Consider the following 17649-nt stretch of genomic DNA (forward strand, 5'->3'; position numbering starts at 1 on the left):
CTGTTAAGTGGCCTGTATCTCACAGGAATTCCTGTGTTTGCGTTGTTGCAGTGACAGCAGGCCTGGTTCCCATTTCAGAGTTTCCCTCTTTACCCAGGATCTCGCCATGTTGAATCTGAAGAATAATTCACAGATCCTGCTGAAGTTTGAAGGAGACAAAGAACCCTCCCAAGTTTATATCTCTGTATACATTTTTTTATTCTTTTAATTCCTTGGAAAGTGTTTTTGATCATGGCTTCTTTACTTTATTTTCACCTGCGCCTGTTACTCTGTTTATGTGTCCATCAGAATGATTATGTCAAACTTACTGGGCCTGTTTTAATGAAGCGTGGAAACAAGAACCAAAGGAAGAACCCATTACATTTTGGAGCCGACCCGTTTTACAGAGAAAAACCCAGCATGTTTTACATTGGTGTGGCAGTGGTTTATACTCTACAGAGTACCCTTCCGTCAGCAGAATTATACATAAACTACCTTGCTGATATAGATGAGACTAGGTGGTGGAGTGGTGGAGCGTGGGCTGAGGAAGAACCCATTATATTTTGGACATTTTGATTAATTTCTCAGGAAGTAACACATGGAGTTTTGTACTCTCTGAGTGCTCTTTGGGTTTTATCATGCCATTAATCTTTGTGATATAACGTGTGCTTTCAACACACTCTTTAAACTGCCGCTTTTGTCTTCCCTGTAAGTCAAGAAGCAGTTCACCAAATCCTACAGTATGAAACTTTTGAACGTTTTTAGCTCTGAGCTTGAGTCGTATTGGTTTTTTTTTTAGGGGGGGGGGGGGGTTGGCAGCCATGTTGAATTTTATATTTCAATTTTTACATGCTTGATAGATTTTGTGTGCTTACCCTCTCAATTTTTCTTAAAAAAATACGGTAAACCACTCCGAAATCAAGCAGTTGACCTCATAACAATTATGAAAGAACTTGATAATAATTGTACACATACGTAAGGTCCGGCTCCACTTTTTGATCCTCGAATCACCCGCAAATTAACTGTAGCAGCCGCCTTGTGAGTAAGAAGGCCACATCGTAAGAGATTTTCATTAAAGGCATTCACTGACTCTTGAAATGCTATTTGCTGTGAAAAGTGCCTTGATATCAATGTGGGTAATACAGTGGGTAACCTTCAGAAATGACCAAGGAATCTGGCTTAGTCCCACTCAAAAATGTCCTTTCATTTATATGAGATATTTACCTCTGACGTTGCTTTCTTTTTTTTTTGTTCCCTGTTGTATGGTTTTGGTTGAAAATGTTGTCTGTTTTTCTCCAGAAAGTGCATGAAAATTCAGAGGTCTGATGATTGCGCTTTGTAACTGTCTGAAAAGAAAGTTCAGTACTTTTAGCAGCACAGACAAGATTTCCAAACATTCTGGAACCTTTGCCCTTAAGAAAGAACGCACATGATTATCACATTACTTTTAGGAAATGTGAGGAAATATTATATTTTGGCTGAGCCCTAACCAAAAACTTCTGTCTATCACAGATCAACTTCCTTATATTTATTCATATCATCAAAATTCTTGTATCAAAGCTTCGAGCGCACCAAATGAGATACACAGATTATAAATTCAGGTGAGCCAGAATCTTAAAGTGCTTCATCTTTCACACATCAGACACATAATGTGCTTCACTCATATGTATACTCTTTTTCTTTTTCTTTCTCATCCCTTCTTCATCAGGTTGGCTAAATCAACGCTAACCCTGATCCCACTGCTGGGGATCCATCAGGTGGTCTTTATTTATGTGACGGATGAAGCCACTGAAACAACCATCAGTTTACGTCTCACCAAGCTAGTGATTGACCTCTTCTTCTCCTCCTTCCAGGTAGTACTTTCCACTAAATTACTCATCATCATGGGTTTGAGGGAGTGCTAGATGGTGAAATCAGAGAGCTGAGACACTATGGGGCATTCTGTTGCGCAACAGTTCTCCAATGTGTCCCTGTACTTTAAAAAAAAAAAAAGGACAAATAGCATTGGATGCATTTGAGGGAAAAAAGTGAGCAACACAGGATGCAAAGGTGAAGCTGTACCAAACCAACGTCAGAGACAACATGAGGTGACAGCAGACCGTTTCCTGCCCACAGCTGAACACCACATAGATTTTAAATGATGCTCAACAAGCACTTGTGTTTTTCATGAGAGGAAATCATCTTTGATAGGTGAAGCTGGTGTGGATTTGTCATTCAAAAGAGAAAAAGACCATCAATTTGGTGTAAACAACTCAGGGTTTCTCTGAAATGTAACACTTTTCTCAGTCGTACGGATCAGATGGTGACCAGAATCTTGATTTCAGATGAACATGTCTGTAAACCATTTGTTATAATTAGAGCTGTACAGAGAATTATAAGATGAGAAACGTGCCGCTTTGCTCATTTTGCTCTTCTTCCCATTCATAATTTCACTGAGGAAAACCAATCAGAGTGTTTTGTGCACCTTTTCAACAAGCTCAGTCCAACATAAAAGCCATCAAGAAGTAAATGAACATTAACAACTAGGACAAGAGACACATTTCAGGAACACACTGACTGATGCTGTGTTTGGATGCTTAGATAGGGGGGACACAGTCTTAATGTGTGACACAGTCTTAATGTGACTTAAACTTAATGAATAAGTAAAAGACCTTAGTTTGAACACCCCCCCCACCCCACCCCTTGACAATTAAGAAGTGCTGTATTTACCGATGTGTCAGGAGGGATTAGATTAACATAACTTGCTGTCTATGCTGCTAACTGGCTATGTCACACTGGGACATAATGATCGACCTTTTAGCCATGAGGACAAAGACGCAAGCGTGTCAAGATTCCAGACGCCTTGCAGGGGAATTGTCCTGATGATGAGAGTGACACAGACAGAAAAAGAAAAGAGGAGGCAGATGATGCAGGCACAAAGTCAAAGTGGATGAGTACAGCGTGTGATTGTACTCGGTTGATTAATTGTAAAGCGGCAACCTTGAAACGGATGATGCCTGCCGTATAATAAACGGTATCTGAGCTTTGTTCCTCTTGCTTGTGAGTATTCCATGCATTAATGCAGAACTGGTTCTCTCCACAGGGACTGCTGGTGGCCATCTTGTATTGCTTTGTCAATAAAGAAGTGAGTCTCTTTAACTGCATGATAACACACTTATCTTAGTTGATGGTGTTCCTTTAGTCACATCATCAATAACTCTGATTTCGTCTCCGCAGGTGCAGTCCGAGGTCCTGAAAAAGTGGAAGCGCTGGAAGCTAGGGAGGAACATCGAGGAGGAATACCGCCATACCTACAGCAATACCCCCAACACAAAGACCGGCAGCCTGTTGAACCACGTCTCTCGACTGCCTCATCTCCCTGACATCGCTAAAACTTCTACTCCGATCTGCAGCCCTGAGGAGCGACATATGCTTGTGGGCGGCTGTCACAACGGTATGGTCCACAGTGCAGAAGCAGGTCAGTGTGCCTCGCCGCTGCACGAGGGAACCATCAGTAACTGCACCGTCATGGAGGACATTGGACTTTCAGACAAGGTGCAGTGTTACGAGGTTAAGAGAGAGAACATGGAGAGCCACCAGTGAGAAGCACAAGGAATTAAATAAGCTCTCATCTGTCGCCTCGGATATCCTGCACTGAAGAAGAGCTGGAAGGCCAGAGACCAGTATCAGTGGGTGACTAATCTCTCCACAGCCTGAGTACTAACGGCACACATCCACAACAAGATGTTGAATGTGCTCTGAAAGGATATCTGAGAGAAACTGCGGCGTGTTGAAAGATGCGGCGACAGCATCTCAGCACAGACAAGCCATGTAAAAATAACTATGAAAAAAGAAACCTGAAACCTCAAATAGCAACGACAGAAACAAAATAACAAAAAAGACACAGGGTCCTTGTACGAACCTCTGCTTTATATTGTGCTGTGTAGCAAATGTGTGTTTAGTGGTACTGGAAGACCAACTAGACTTTGAACTGAATACACAAAAAAGACCAAACAAGCGACACAAAACAAAATGGTGGTGAACTGTTTTTTTTGTTTTGTTTTTGTTTTTTCTATTTACTTTAGGATCTGTAAATGATTTTAAAGGAACATGGCAACTTTTTGGGGGAAATACCAACCAAGAGCCAACCAAGAAGCTGTGGGCGCAGCACGGAATTGAAACCTACTGAGACTGGCAGGATGCTAGTTGGCTTAGCACAATGAATGATATGGATGGGCAGATTAGCATACTTCTATCTTCTTCTTTGAGGTGTTGCATAAAATCACAGCACTTAGGAAGGAAAGTAGTTCTGGTTATGCTTATGTGTCTCAAATCTCAAAATCTTTATTTAAATATTTCTTTTCACAGAAAATGTTATGCCCAACTCTAGGGTTGTGCTGACCCCCACACCCACTACCATTCATTGTGCTAAGCTAACTAGTTAACTTCTTGTTTGGCTCTGTGAAGGATTGGCAAGTTTCTTTAATGTCTTAACTGTTTAATTGAAAATTGTACAGAAAAGACATTCTGCTCTTTCCGTCAAGTGACCACAGTGTTGTTCAAGCAGCTCCGTCCAGGGCTTATGGGAAATTGGCAGCTGCTCTCACCGGGTCATTTCTGGTTTACATATAGACATCAAAAGAGGTCAACAGAGAGGGTATGGGATTCATTTGAAATCAGAATAAATCGCTTAGTGTTTATGATAAATCAGTGCTACACTTATATATGTGCCAGGTATGTTATAAAGATGGTTCACCTCGGCATATTGTTTGGACTTCCCAGCCCGCAGGAAACTGCGCTTGAATCAAGGATATAAATACACAACATACTGGTTCAACCTTTAAAGTCACACATGCATAAAGTATGAATCCAGCACCGTGACTCAAAATAGATTAATCTCCAGCTCAAAGATGTTTTTGAAATGTTAAATATAGGCCGCCATGCATGCAGGATGTACATTTTTAGTGAGTTTAAGTTGTGTGAATCATTCGCTGAGGATGCAGTGACGTCAGTGGCAACATCAAAAGTGAAACATGCCCTGACTGCATGCGCCTATTAATGTCCAGCTGAACTCCATATGAACGCTCATTCATAGCTGTTGAGATTACCCACAGGGGCTCTGAACTCTTCGAACAAACCTTACCAACTTCAGATAGAACAAAGATATTTCTAGCTATGACAAGAAACCAAGATTAGCATTGGTACGTTTGCTTCTGGATACATTTATTCTTAAAGAAGGAAAGCATGCTGCGGAGCATTAGTTCATCTTGCAAAATGTGTTACCAGAACTTGACTTTCTATGTTTGACTATTTGCACAATGTTGTAATTTATAATTGAAAACTACTCGTTTATGTGTTTATAAAGGTGATTTATTTGATTGATGTCAATATATTTTATGGTGTGTATGTATAATATATGTGTTATTTTCAGGTGGGTATGAATGTTTTTCAGTATTCCAGATGTGTAGATACGTGTTAAGGTATGATGAATCACTCTGCCTGCAGCTGGAGAGGCAAGGGGTCAGAGGTCGTCCCACACTAGCATATACAGTATCACACCAGAGGACATTCCTGTGCCCATAAAAAGGCATAAGTAACACACAGCTCGGTGTTTAATCACGGAAGCTTTTCTCAGCGGGTTTCCTTCATGTCATGTTGTCGCTCAGAGCTAAATTAGATTACAGCGGCGATGTTTCTCAGTCAGGTATAATCGCTGTATCCATGTACAAGACTTGTTACAGGCTGGGGCTATTTTTAATCAACATCTGCTGAGGATTGTATCAAAGTGAGTCGGTATAATATGCAGAGCTGAGCTTTGATTCACACACTGGTGCTGCTGCTACTCGGAGGTGTATTAGTGGTGCTTTCCTGGTTTTACAAAGCAGGAAGACACAGTTGGAAATGGACACTGTAACAAAGGAATGTTGTGCACCTTGAGTGAAAATAGGATTCAGTAAAATATATTAGTGTGGTCAAAGTATGTTGCTAATTTTATTTCAAATATGTATTTTAAGCTGTGACCACAATCATATATGTTTTTAAAGCCAGCAGCTTGGGTCACTCCCCCTTTTGGAAGTAGCTCGATTTGAATGTAAAAAGACCCAAACCAGTATGTTCTATTTGGTTTTCTCTTAAAGGTGGTTGTGTACAGTGGTATAACTGACAGTGTTCAGGTGTATACATTTCATCTTATATTGTGTCCACTTTGTCCAAATTGTGAAAGAATAAATTACAGTTTATGTGGAAGATTATTTAAACGGCTGTGAATTTTGTGTTGGTGAGCATTTCCCATGTTAAAATAGAAAAAAAGACAGAGAGAGAGAGAGAAAGCATCCCTTGGCTTATTGGTGATGTTAGCTAACAGCTAACAGCGAGCCAGCCAACTGGCTGAGTGCCACCTTGGCTTACTAGTGAGGTGAGTATTGATTTTAGCCCTGGGTCAGGTGCTGTTTGAGAGCACACACTGTTCCTTACTGGGGCCAACTGGATCACTTACTGTGATTTACTATCCTGCTCATGTTAAGCTTAGCAGTAGCCTAAGTTCACAGCAGCAGCTGTCAGCAGGGCATCACGTCTCCCAGCTGAGAAACATATAGGCTACGAGGCCTGGATGGTGCAAAGGCTGAAGAGAAACTGATTGTCATCAACCTTACATTGTTTCATCATGAACAGCGAGCGCAGTCCCATTGCACTTTAGAGTACCGTCCACGAGTCAGCTATAGGCTAACCAGGCTAGTGCAAAGCAGCAGCTGCTATAGAGCTCAGAGCCACGGCGAGCTGGAAGACAACAATACAGTTGTGTTTGTTTGTTCACACCAAATGTGAAGCAACTTTTCTACTTGATTAATAAAGCTGATGCAAAGACACGGCATGTACAGTAGGCCCCACCTCTTTTATTACATTTTCTTACCCTCGATCTCATTTGAACTGCAGGTGTAAGACACATCTGTGGCATTTTATCTTCTATATTTTATGTGAATATTTTTGTGCATAATCCACTGTTGTTTCTTATGTCGTCAAATTCAAGAGTATTTTCTTTTTTCAGTAACTTTACACCAGGTCAACTAGGACCTCCAAATCTGCACTAGCTGTTGATACAAAACTAGAAACATAGGACACACGTCTTTTTATATGAATATTTTATTGCGAAATCCAATGTTTCATATCCTGAAAAACATTTTACATTTATCTCTTTTTTTAGGAATGTCTTGGAACGCGTTGAGGGAATTCTTCGGGTATCGTAAAAACAAATACAGAGACACAAAGATGACCTGAAAATGTTTCTGCGGTCGAAGGTCGACATTACTGTGCCAGACACATCATGTAGGCACACAACTGCGATGATTTATTTCTACTTTCACTTTTTAGTTTCTGTAGTTTTTCAACATTTAAACACATTTATTACCTTGTAGATTTTTTTTTTGGTCTTTCACAAAATCAATTGTTGATCAATCTTTTATAAGTTCAAACAATGTTGTTGGGGGTTTTTTTGGACAATTTTATTCATCATATATTCATTCACCTGCATTTATCTTGACATCGCCATTAGATGTGTGGTCTTCATCGGTTTAGTGTATACATTTTGTAACTGTGAGCATGTCCCTGCATTCAGGCTGAACTTGGCTATATGCCTCTATAATCCCGCTCCTGTTCTCCCGCTCCCACCGGAAGTGAACGCTGCACGTGCTTCAAATCCCTCAAGAATTAATTCAACTATGTGATTCAGTGATTAAGCCCATGGCATCAAAATATCTCTCCAGCCAGGTATCCAAAGTTGGCAGTGCTGCCACTAATCTTGGTGAAAAAAAACAAAACAAAACGGTAATACACACTTTTTGGGCCAAAACTGACAGCCCAGAGGAAACATGAAACAAAATATGCAAAGTCCAAATAGACTGAGCCCAAATTCTCTCACATGAACCACATATTCAAACAAAAACCGTGCAGCCTTGCCATCTGTCTCAGCATTCAACACACACTTTTAGAGTAATTTATAATCAACACAAAGCCCTCGGTAACTCTGTGATGCATTAATATAATGATACTCTATCACAATTACAAGGAGCCATACTGAGACTGTGGGATTTGTTCAAGATTGCAAAAGTCTAGCAATTGATCATTAACACAAGAATGTCAGTCTTGTTAACTTCATAACACCGCTGTGCCACACTGAAGCCGCGCTGCCGTGTCTGTGTTGCAGACTCAGAGTCAGACAACGAAATATTCAGCTCATCTCTTTGTTTGAAGTGCCCTCTTTCTTTTGCATGAACAAATGTTGTTTAGCCGTGTTTCTTCCCTTAACAAAGAGTAAAAATTGAGTCGATTGAGCAGAAAGAAGAGCTCATTTCTGCATGGAACAATCTAGCATCCTCTGGGTGTAAAAAGATGGGAAATGTTGGAGGCTGCATCTGGTCTGCATTCAGTTATGCACAGGGAGTAAATATTTTGGAGCAAAGGTCAAAGGATGTGGTTTTTGTTTTGCTGTCTAACCTGCTGGGTTGGTGTTATGTGGCCAAACAGATTGTGTGAGTTTAAACTTTTTAGATTGAGTCTTAAGAATCAGCTCTCTTATCAGCTTCCAGGGCTGTGGCGGCGGGGCTCTCGTGCTAACATCAGCTCCCAGGATCCACAGCCTGGCACAGCTGCACATTTGTGAATGAATATTTAACATCCACCAAGGTACCAAAAGTTCTACCTGCCTCGACACAGCGTATATCTGAATTAGTTAACTCTGTGAATGAACCGTGACATTTGCTTCAGGCCATTATAGATAAAAAAAAATAAGCATACTTTCATCCACATAAATGACATAAATTATATAGAGTTGTTTTCATTATTAGTGTTATCAGTGCTGCCGTAAGTCAATTTCATTTGTTCATCAGAGAAAAGTCTGTATGATATCAGTTCTGGGCAGCACAATGACTGGACAAACTCTGATAAGCTTTTTAAAACCAGCCTAAGGTCTGTTTTTATTACATTTTAGCAGAGCAAGCAAAAAACATACCAGATCGCATCAGAATATACATACATTGTGTAATGTTTCCATTTAAATCGAATAAAAAGGAAAACAGAAATATTGATTTTTTTTTTGTTCATGCACAATCATTTTGCTGTCAATTAGTTGTTCTTATAAAAGATGCCTGAAATCATTTATTATATTGTGGTTCATGAGGCACGGTGGTGCAGTGGTCAGCACTGTTCCCTCACAGCAAGAAGGTTCTGGGTTCAAGAACCAGCTCAGACATGGGATCTTTCTGTGTGGAGTCTCCATGTTCTCCCTGTGTCTGTGTGGGTTCTCTCTGGTACTCCAGCTTCCTCCCACAGTCCAAAGACATCAAGAGGGGACGAGGCTGATTGATGCTCTAAATTGACCGTAGGTGTGACTGTGAGTGTGAATGGTTGTCTGTCTCTCTATGTTGGCCCTGCGATGGACTGGTGACCTGTCCAGGGTGAACCCTGCCTCTCACCTGAAGGCTGCTGTGATAGGCTCCAGCCCCCCCCTTAACAGAATAAGTGGTAAAATATGGATGGATGGATGGATGGATGGATATTGTGATGCTTTGAGAACTGAGATTCAAGTGTATTCCTGAAACAAAAATGTGAGAACTGGATCTCCACTATCTGAGTCAGCCAGGAGGGTTCAACTGCAGTTAGAGGTTGCCATGGTGATGCTAACTGCTTACAGTTGATAGACAAGAAAGCTGAATGCATCAAAAACAAATATCTTATCTATGGTGCAAGTGCATTTAAGCCAAAGAGTCTATAAACACATGGAACACAACTCACACCAATGTGTAGCCAAAGCCACTTTTGCTCATCTTTCATTCACCAAAATTAGCATCATCATTCAGATTTGCAGAGGGGGGACGAACAGGAAGACACAAAATTCATTGGTTTGGTTAATGCATGAGCATCATCAGCCAGCTCATTAGCTGTGATCGAGAGTGTTATCATCTTCTACAAACCAAGCACAGTCCCCTGAGAACACACACTCTGAGGCAAAGCAACTCAATCCAGCAAAGCCACTGCATCCCCATGTAATACGAAGAAGCCCCTCTCAGACTGACGTGCAGTAAACCCCCTCACTACTGCCTGATAGTCAGTCAACACCCCTGCACGGTCTGGTCACAAGCATGTCAAATTAAATCAACTAAATGTGCAATCAGATTACAGCCATCAAACACAGAATAAATAGAATAAATCCAATATCCCAGACGACACGCTGGTAATTGCAGTTAGAGCGGAAGCTCCGAGGCAGAGGGACTGACATGACTCCGGGTAAATTCACTGGCCTGGATGGAAGTCTGATAACCAAAAGCTTCTCTCAGAGGAAGATTAAATGAAGAGCTTTCAGTGCAAGTTACCATTCTGCGCTCAGCAGTGTGCTTCACAACAGCCAAGGGAGTAAAAGGACTTTCCTGATGCACAGGAGCAATATTTGCTCTATTTTTCTATCAAGATGGAACCAGTTCTAATTTAGTGCAGATCTCGAAACCTTATTCATATTTTTTCCTCATAAATAATGTCAAATGAATAACTGAGGTAAGCTTATTTTCTCTCTGTTCATGATTTCCAGAGGAGATTGGGATGACAAAATGATTACAGGCTGTTTCAATGATTCACTCAAATCATTGCTATTATAAACCCTTGACAATAACTGAAAGGCAATTTGACACACGCTGCAGAGTCATCCTTTATCAAATAAACTATGTACTAGACTATACCACTAATTCAGCTGCATCGTGTCTTCCAAGTCCAAAATTTGACCAATGGCTTAATTTGTAGTTAATCAATGACTTAATAACTCCAAAGCTTGTGAATGTCATAACAACTATAAAATTCAAGAGCGGTTTGTGCTGTTGATCGATGTTTGGGTGAGTTGCAACGGTAGATATAAGCGTCTGAGCCCCACAGTGAGAAAGAGCTGCTGTATAAATGATCATAATACATAATCAAAAATGGACTCCATAATCCCAATCTAAATAAATAATTACTTTGATGTGAGGTTAAAACTGAAATATGTTGTCATGTAAAGTAAATTCATTTGTTGCTGTTGAAATTCAACAAAGCAGAATTACGGTGTCTCACGGGAATCTGCGGCGTGGAGAAAAGCCGGTTGTCTTGTCTCGGGCTAATTTATACACCTGTGACCCTGAGACTGGGCCCAGAACGGCAGAGGATTTAAGCCCTTCAGCGCTGTGTGGTTGCAGTTAAGTGTGAAATAGAACCAACCTCTGAGTGTATTTTGGTAAAAGAAGCCACAACAGTGTCTGGATCTACAAAAACTCCATGCTAAAATTGTCAGAGTTAACTCTCCTCAGCGCATCATCATTGCACTCGTCTCACACTCCCTCAGGTTCCTCCTGACCTTTACCAGCAGCCCTTCAAACACAATAACACTCGTGTGTCGGAAATGTTACCATCTGCTATTTTCCGCACTAAAAGGTTTACTCAGAATGAATAATGTCCCTCAAAAATGTTGATTTTTTTTTTTCATTAACAAAAACAGTCAAATATCAGCCCTAAAATATTTCAGGCTAAGCCGCAGTAAAGCCAAGCTGGGGGCAGAGTTCATCGCCGTGACGCTGATAAAGCCTGATGACTCTGAGAAGACAAGGGGTTTTGGGGTGAAAATAGTTGCTGTGACTCATAAGACACATTTTCCTCTACCAGCCACAGGCATTCCATTTTATTCATGATAGCTTTTTGATTTTATTTGCCTCAATATAATAAACCCATGCAGAATATAACATCTAATCTTCTGAATTGGTGTGTGAATAAACTCTCAACTTAAACAGACGATTAGGGAAGGAAATCGAAGATCAGGTTCCTTCATTTAACTCAGTCATTAACTTACTCATTTGTATAATGCAGCATCGCATCACAAGTTCACTAAAACGGAACTGAGCTCAAGGTTGGAGAGACATTTTAAGTTTTTTTCCTGAAAAATATGATTTAATTACGCCATCTCCATATGAATCATGTGGTCTCTCTGAGAAACCTTCAAAAGCCTGTCTTAATAGCTGTGAGAATAAAAGCTTGTCAGAAAATGTCATTTAAACATAGAGAAGTACGGTGATGTAATTGAAATTATACCAAGAAATAGCTTATGAAATCTCTATACACCTACGAGCCTCGTCTATCCACCTCTACTTTGCACTCTCTGGCTGTGGATTTGGATATTTGTTATGGATACAGTAATTACTTTGAGGTATAACGGACTGGTGATCAGGTCCAGGGTGACCAGAATGAGGTTTAGATAATGGATTAATTAATGTTTCAATGACTTTACACTCAGTCTCAGTTTAAAGCTGCAGTGATTAGGTCAGTTCATTAACTGCGCTTCATGTGTGAAGCTGTGACATCATCATTGTTGGGTTTCGAATTTCAGCTGTCTCGACGCTCATTAGAGCATTATACAACAGATGACATCATTAAAAGCCTTTGATTGGACGTGTGGAGTCGAGCAGACGTGAATGGATTTTCTGGCCTGCTGAGATCACCAAGCCTTGTGACCAAAAGTGGACAGCTTGACATCCGCGTGACCTTCTTCATTGGATTTTCTGACCATACTATGACCCCTCTAATTACTTTCATGGTTCTTCAATTTTTGCCTGAAGGTGCTGATGTAACTTCCTGCTGAGCAGAAGGCTATTTAAGCATTACACATTTTCATCGGCTACCTGCTGCAGCCCACAAAAAAAACAAAAAAAAAATGGAGGTCCAGTGAACTGAACTTGCCAGGAGAGTTGAGCTGTGCGCTCACCTCTCTGCACTGCCATGTAACCTGCAGCGAACGCACCATAGAAGGTTGATTCCCTGTAGGAGATGTAAACAAACAAGTTAGCATGTTAATGATTACCTGTCTGATTTTGACATTTTGTGCTGGTTTCTAGGATGAGATCTGCCTGCTTCGAATTTATGTCTGCTCATTAGTCCCCTCCTCATGGGCCAGAGCTCGCCAGACTGTTTAATCTGTGTTGCTGGAGGCTCCTCTGGGGCTGTGAAGTTTTGGAAACATAAACTGATTGATGCTCTGGTCATTCATAGATACTGTATTTTAATCAAACACTGCTTTAGTGCACGGTTTTGTGCTCCGCTCTCTGGTCACAGCCTGTAATTCAGGAAGAGCTAAAGAAACAGTGATGCCAAAAGCAACAACTGAGGAACCGAAACCTCTGTTACACAACAGGGGTTAAAAGTGACAAGACCTAATTATTTTTTGTTTTATATTTTTTCATGTTACGTATTCTATTAATGTCTCTTCAAAGGGTGCTTAAAATTGCATCTGAAATGACATATTTGGAGTTTAACTGCTGTATTGTGATGTAGTTCTGAGTGAAACAAGAGAGAAATGTGATAGGAACTCCTCCCAAATAATGTTAAAAATGTGGGCGTGTCCAAAGGGTGACATACATGACCATGCATATACGAGAGAGAGAGAGAGAGAGAGAAAGAGTGTCCTCTCTGAAATACCTTGTGAATATCTAGCTCTGTCACAGACGGCACTTTCAACAAAATGAATAAATTCCAGCTGGCTGGCCCGTAACCTCAGTATTTTTGGTGGAACAAAACTAAACAGAGTTTGATGTGGCAAACAGCCGAAGCCACATATGCTTTTGCTATAGCTAGGTAGCAATAAATGACTCTGAAAGGTGAAGATTCATTGATAGGTGCTCGAATTTGCTTTAAACCAAGAAAAAGAGATCAAATTTTGATACAAAAATGTAAAGACATTGACTATTCTGTCATTTTTTTCCCATATACTAGTAAATAAGTGGACAATGTGACCAAGAATCTGACAAAAAAAAAATTGTTAAAGCGTCATTTATTTGAACGATTTTCTCATGTTTTGTTTTTATTTTGCACGAAGACCAGTTTTCTTTCTCCATCCCAAGAATGCTCAGCTGGGTTCAATCATGACTGTGTCCTCAATTGAATTTGATAGGAACCTTTCATTTGCTTGCATATCTGCAATGAGAAACATCATTTACGCTTCCCTCCAGGTCACTGGGAGAGAACAGGACCATCAAACACTGAACTTTCCTGCACCAGACTTTATGTCCGCTTCCAGTTCCATTTTCTTCTGCGTTTCACAACATTAACCTGCAAGCCACAATGATTTTCTTACTCAAACAAAGCACTTTTATGCCAAACCCAAGCAGAAATGTAAGTTGTTGTTTTTTTTTTTACACGTTTTTCAAACATTATAATTTTTTAAGAGAAAATGTCAGAGCAGTGTCATGACATCTCCTCAAAAATGTCGAGATTATAAACCGGAGCCACATAACTCCCCTCATTAATGTGCTGTGAAATAGTTACGTATATATACTATGAAGTATATATATTATTAAGTATTCTCTGTGTTTTATTTTAGAAACAAAAACTTTTTGAGTCACCTCCAGTGCACTGCAATCAACTGCAATCTTTGTTTTTTTCTTGAATTTCTGAGATTATTATATAATTCCATTTTTTTCTCTTAACCTTTGTGCTGTAAAAAGTTTTGACGGTGTTAAAGTGAAGGGAACTTGCTGTCGGACTTCATCAGAGCAAACAAAGTTTCTGACTAAAAGACCACACAACACCGAAGGTCAGATTTGTCTCTGCTCCTCTACACCTCTTTTATCTTGTTGCTGTCATCGCTTCTCTTTCTTTTTCCACACATCTGTTTATGAAGGTTTTTCAAGGTACATTTCTTTCCTTAGAATGTTGTCCGCTGTGGCATTTTGCTGCACTGAGGGGAATTAAACCGTTTTATGAACATGGGAAAACAAATGTACTGTTTTCTGTGAAATCCATCTCATATGAGAGCCTTGATTTCAAAACAAGTTATTGGCCCTGCACCACAAAGCCACATCCTCTGACCACAGACTCCTCTCTCAGCCTCTCTTTGGCTCTTCTTGCGAGACTCCATAATTTAAGGATTAAGACAGCTTAATCTGCTTGTCTGAGACGTCGCTGATTCCACTTACATCCCTTTGCTCTCTGTCAGGCCTACAGTACCTGCTCTGCACGTTATTCATTCAAGTGCTTCTCCTTGTTGCGCCGCTAATCGCATGTCTGTGTCTCCGTCCAGTGGGGAAGGAAAAAACACAAACAAACGAGTAAATGTGCATCTGCAGAATGTAGCTTTGGTATTTTATAACCACATTACAATGAGAGGGATGACAGACAAGAAGCCAGACGACAGTCAGTCTAATTATTTGGGGTTTTGTGGTTGTTTGTGTAATATACGATGGTCAGAGGATTTTTTTTTCCGGTATGTCCAGTCATTAGTGTTTACTAGACTTTTGTTATTTACATCACCAGTGTATGTCTGTCTTTTGTATTTTAACAAGATACTTAGCTCTAGGGTCATGATGGCGGCTGTCCAGTGGCAATGATCAGCCTCCTTATGATGTTTGCAAGCCATATTGCTTATTTCAGTTCACAGATAATATTTGAAGTGTTCGGGGAAAAGCAGACAGAGATGGTTGTTTAGGGGTCAAGGTTTAAAGCGATACACGTACTTCACCAAAAAAGTGTACTTTGTCTTACAGAATGTAGGTTTCTAGAGTGAACAAAGACATGTGTCCATCCTGCATGACTTCTTTGCAACTCCTGAGTGCAGAAAAGGCCTGCTATGTACATCTAGCATGAAGCTAATGGCTAACACCGCCTATAGAGCCACAAAACAACAGCAGTCCTGCCCAAAAAAAATGTCAGTTTACAAACTTCTAACCAAATCATCAGCTCAAATCAAAGTGTTTGAGAATTACTGAGCATACTGCTGGAAAAAGAAAATGATTATACCAGACAATGCACTTGAGAGTTCAGAAACAGTGCGTGTTTTTGGCCAGTTTTGCTATTGTTAGCTTTCTGCGACCATTAGCTTTGCACTACATACACATAGTTGGCTGTTTGTGCTTTCAAGAAGTGACGCAGAAGTGAAAAAACATCCTGTGAGCTCAACAAACCTATTTGTAAGTCCTTGAGAGACAAAATACTAAACTTTCTGGGGTGAAGTGTCAAATTTGTGTTCTCATTCATCCGCTTACTGTGCCATTTAGCAAACTTCCCTCGCTATTCCTGAATCTTTGCGATGCACGACTCTGTCATTTAAATTCTTACATGCTGCATAAGGCAGTGCGCAGTGGATATATCAGAGATTTTAGCTGAGTCGGAGGAACCAACACTGATGAGAAGAGAGGGCAAGAGAGAATCAAAACGTTTCTGTGGTAAAACCAGAATGATGACTCGGCGTTAAAAGGCGCCATGGCAGTCAAGCAGAGGGAAACTGGAGAGTCTGATGACAATTATCTGTGACTACAAGAAATCCCTTTGACACCAGGAAGCAGGTGTGAAAATGTCAAGCAACTATTCATTTGTTTTCTCATATGTCAAAGCTCAGCATATGTGGCAACTCAAAAAACAAACAAAAAAAACAACAACTGATTTTACAAATTTCGCTTTGGTCCTTTCGTCTTGTATCTGATAGAGTCCCAAATATAAAGTGTGGCACTAATATCCCATGAAGTTATACAGGAATAAATCCAAGCAGACCACATAATTGTTTACTGTTGAATTTAATTAAATATTCACTTTCTGTCAGCTGTAAAGAAGTCCCAGCTGGGACATGAAGGTTCATTACCAAGCAGTGTGAGAACCAGGACCCCGTAATGGAAACACTCAGATATGATGCAGTCGGACCACTCGACGGCAGACAGAATCAGGTCACTATTAGTGCCTTCGCTCAGTCCGTTATCTTTGGGTACCTCCTTTCCAGCATGCATGTGTGGCATTAATGCTCTGCCTCGAGGTTGAGTGTTTCCGATCTCATCTGTGTAGAAGTGACGGGGGTCATCAACACTCTCTGTCTCTCTTTCTGTCACACACATCAGCAGATTTATGCAAACGCTCACTCGCTCACTCTCTCTCACTCACTCACACACACACACACAATCACACTGAAGTTTGCCTGTGGAGAATAAAAGCCAGTTTGCCTCACAGATCCAATTTAAATGTAATAGAAGGAGTTTCACATCTCAAAGTTCATTAGGACTACAATTTATAAAATAAACAGGAAGATGAAATATTGAAAAAGAGCCAAAGGCTACTTGGTCTTCTCCCAGCTTTCATCTCCTTCACTCAAACCACAAAGTAAACACAAGGACTCCTCAATGACAGAGATATTTGTAAACTTTGTATGAAGATAAATGTATGTGTCTGGAAGATGTCTACTACCAATTAATGTGTGTCTTTCATTACTTAATCCAGGACAAAGGATGCAGTGTCAAAAGTAGAAATACTGCATCGGGGTTGTATGCCTCCACAACCCTGAACGTGGACCACCAAAACCTTTGCAGTTCATCATCAGTGGCGAATTTTATTAAATTCTTGAGATTTTGACAGCAACCTTGACCTGTGACGACTGACCATCCTTTAAAAAAAAAAAAAAAAAAAATCAATGATTTAACCAAATTTGAAAAACTTCCCTCAAAGTTTTCCTTTCAGATAACGTGATCACGTGAGATTACATTCATATCACGTCATCCATGTCAAAGTGACCTTGACCTTTGACCACTAAAATATTTTTTTTTAATTCCATCGCTGACCCCATGTGTGTGCCCAATTTGAAGACGATCCTTCAAGATATTCCTGAGAGTTCTCCGGGTACGACATTCACGTGAAGTTGCTGTGACCCTGACCTCT

General features: G+C 40.4%; 1 protein-coding gene and 1 long non-coding RNA gene across 9 annotated transcripts in view; one reads left to right on the forward strand and one right to left on the reverse strand.

The window, feature by feature from the left end:
- gcgra (glucagon receptor a) overlaps window positions 1-6199 on the forward strand; it is a 37478-nt gene extending 31279 nt beyond the window's left edge. For all 4 annotated transcript variants that reach the window (XM_086184579.1, XM_086184581.1, XM_086184580.1 and 1 more), the window contains 4 exons: window positions 1492-1580; window positions 1688-1832; window positions 3062-3103; window positions 3196-6199. In XM_086184579.1, the coding sequence (XP_086040705.1) occupies window positions 1492-1580; window positions 1688-1832; window positions 3062-3103; window positions 3196-3561 (642 nt within the window). In that variant the 3' untranslated portion in view covers window positions 3562-6199. The remainder of the gene's footprint in view (window positions 1-1491; window positions 1581-1687; window positions 1833-3061; window positions 3104-3195) is intronic.
- LOC147245001 (uncharacterized) overlaps window positions 1-17649 on the reverse strand; it is a 38817-nt gene that overhangs the window by 3549 nt on the left and 17619 nt on the right. For 2 of the 5 annotated variants that reach the window (XR_015109984.1, XR_015109982.1), the window contains one exon: window positions 16520-16777. The exons of 1 other annotated variant lie outside the window; for it this stretch is intronic. This is a non-coding gene — a long non-coding RNA (uncharacterized LOC147245001). 2 more of the 5 variants (XR_015109988.1, XR_015109986.1) reach the window with 2 other exon arrangements.

This window comes from Aulostomus chinensis, chromosome 18, assembly GCF_037954235.1.
Source record: "Aulostomus chinensis isolate RoL2024-O1b breed Wild chromosome 18, RoL_Achi_v1.0, whole genome shotgun sequence".
NCBI classification, from domain to species: domain Eukaryota; kingdom Metazoa; phylum Chordata; class Actinopteri; order Syngnathiformes; family Aulostomidae; genus Aulostomus; species Aulostomus chinensis.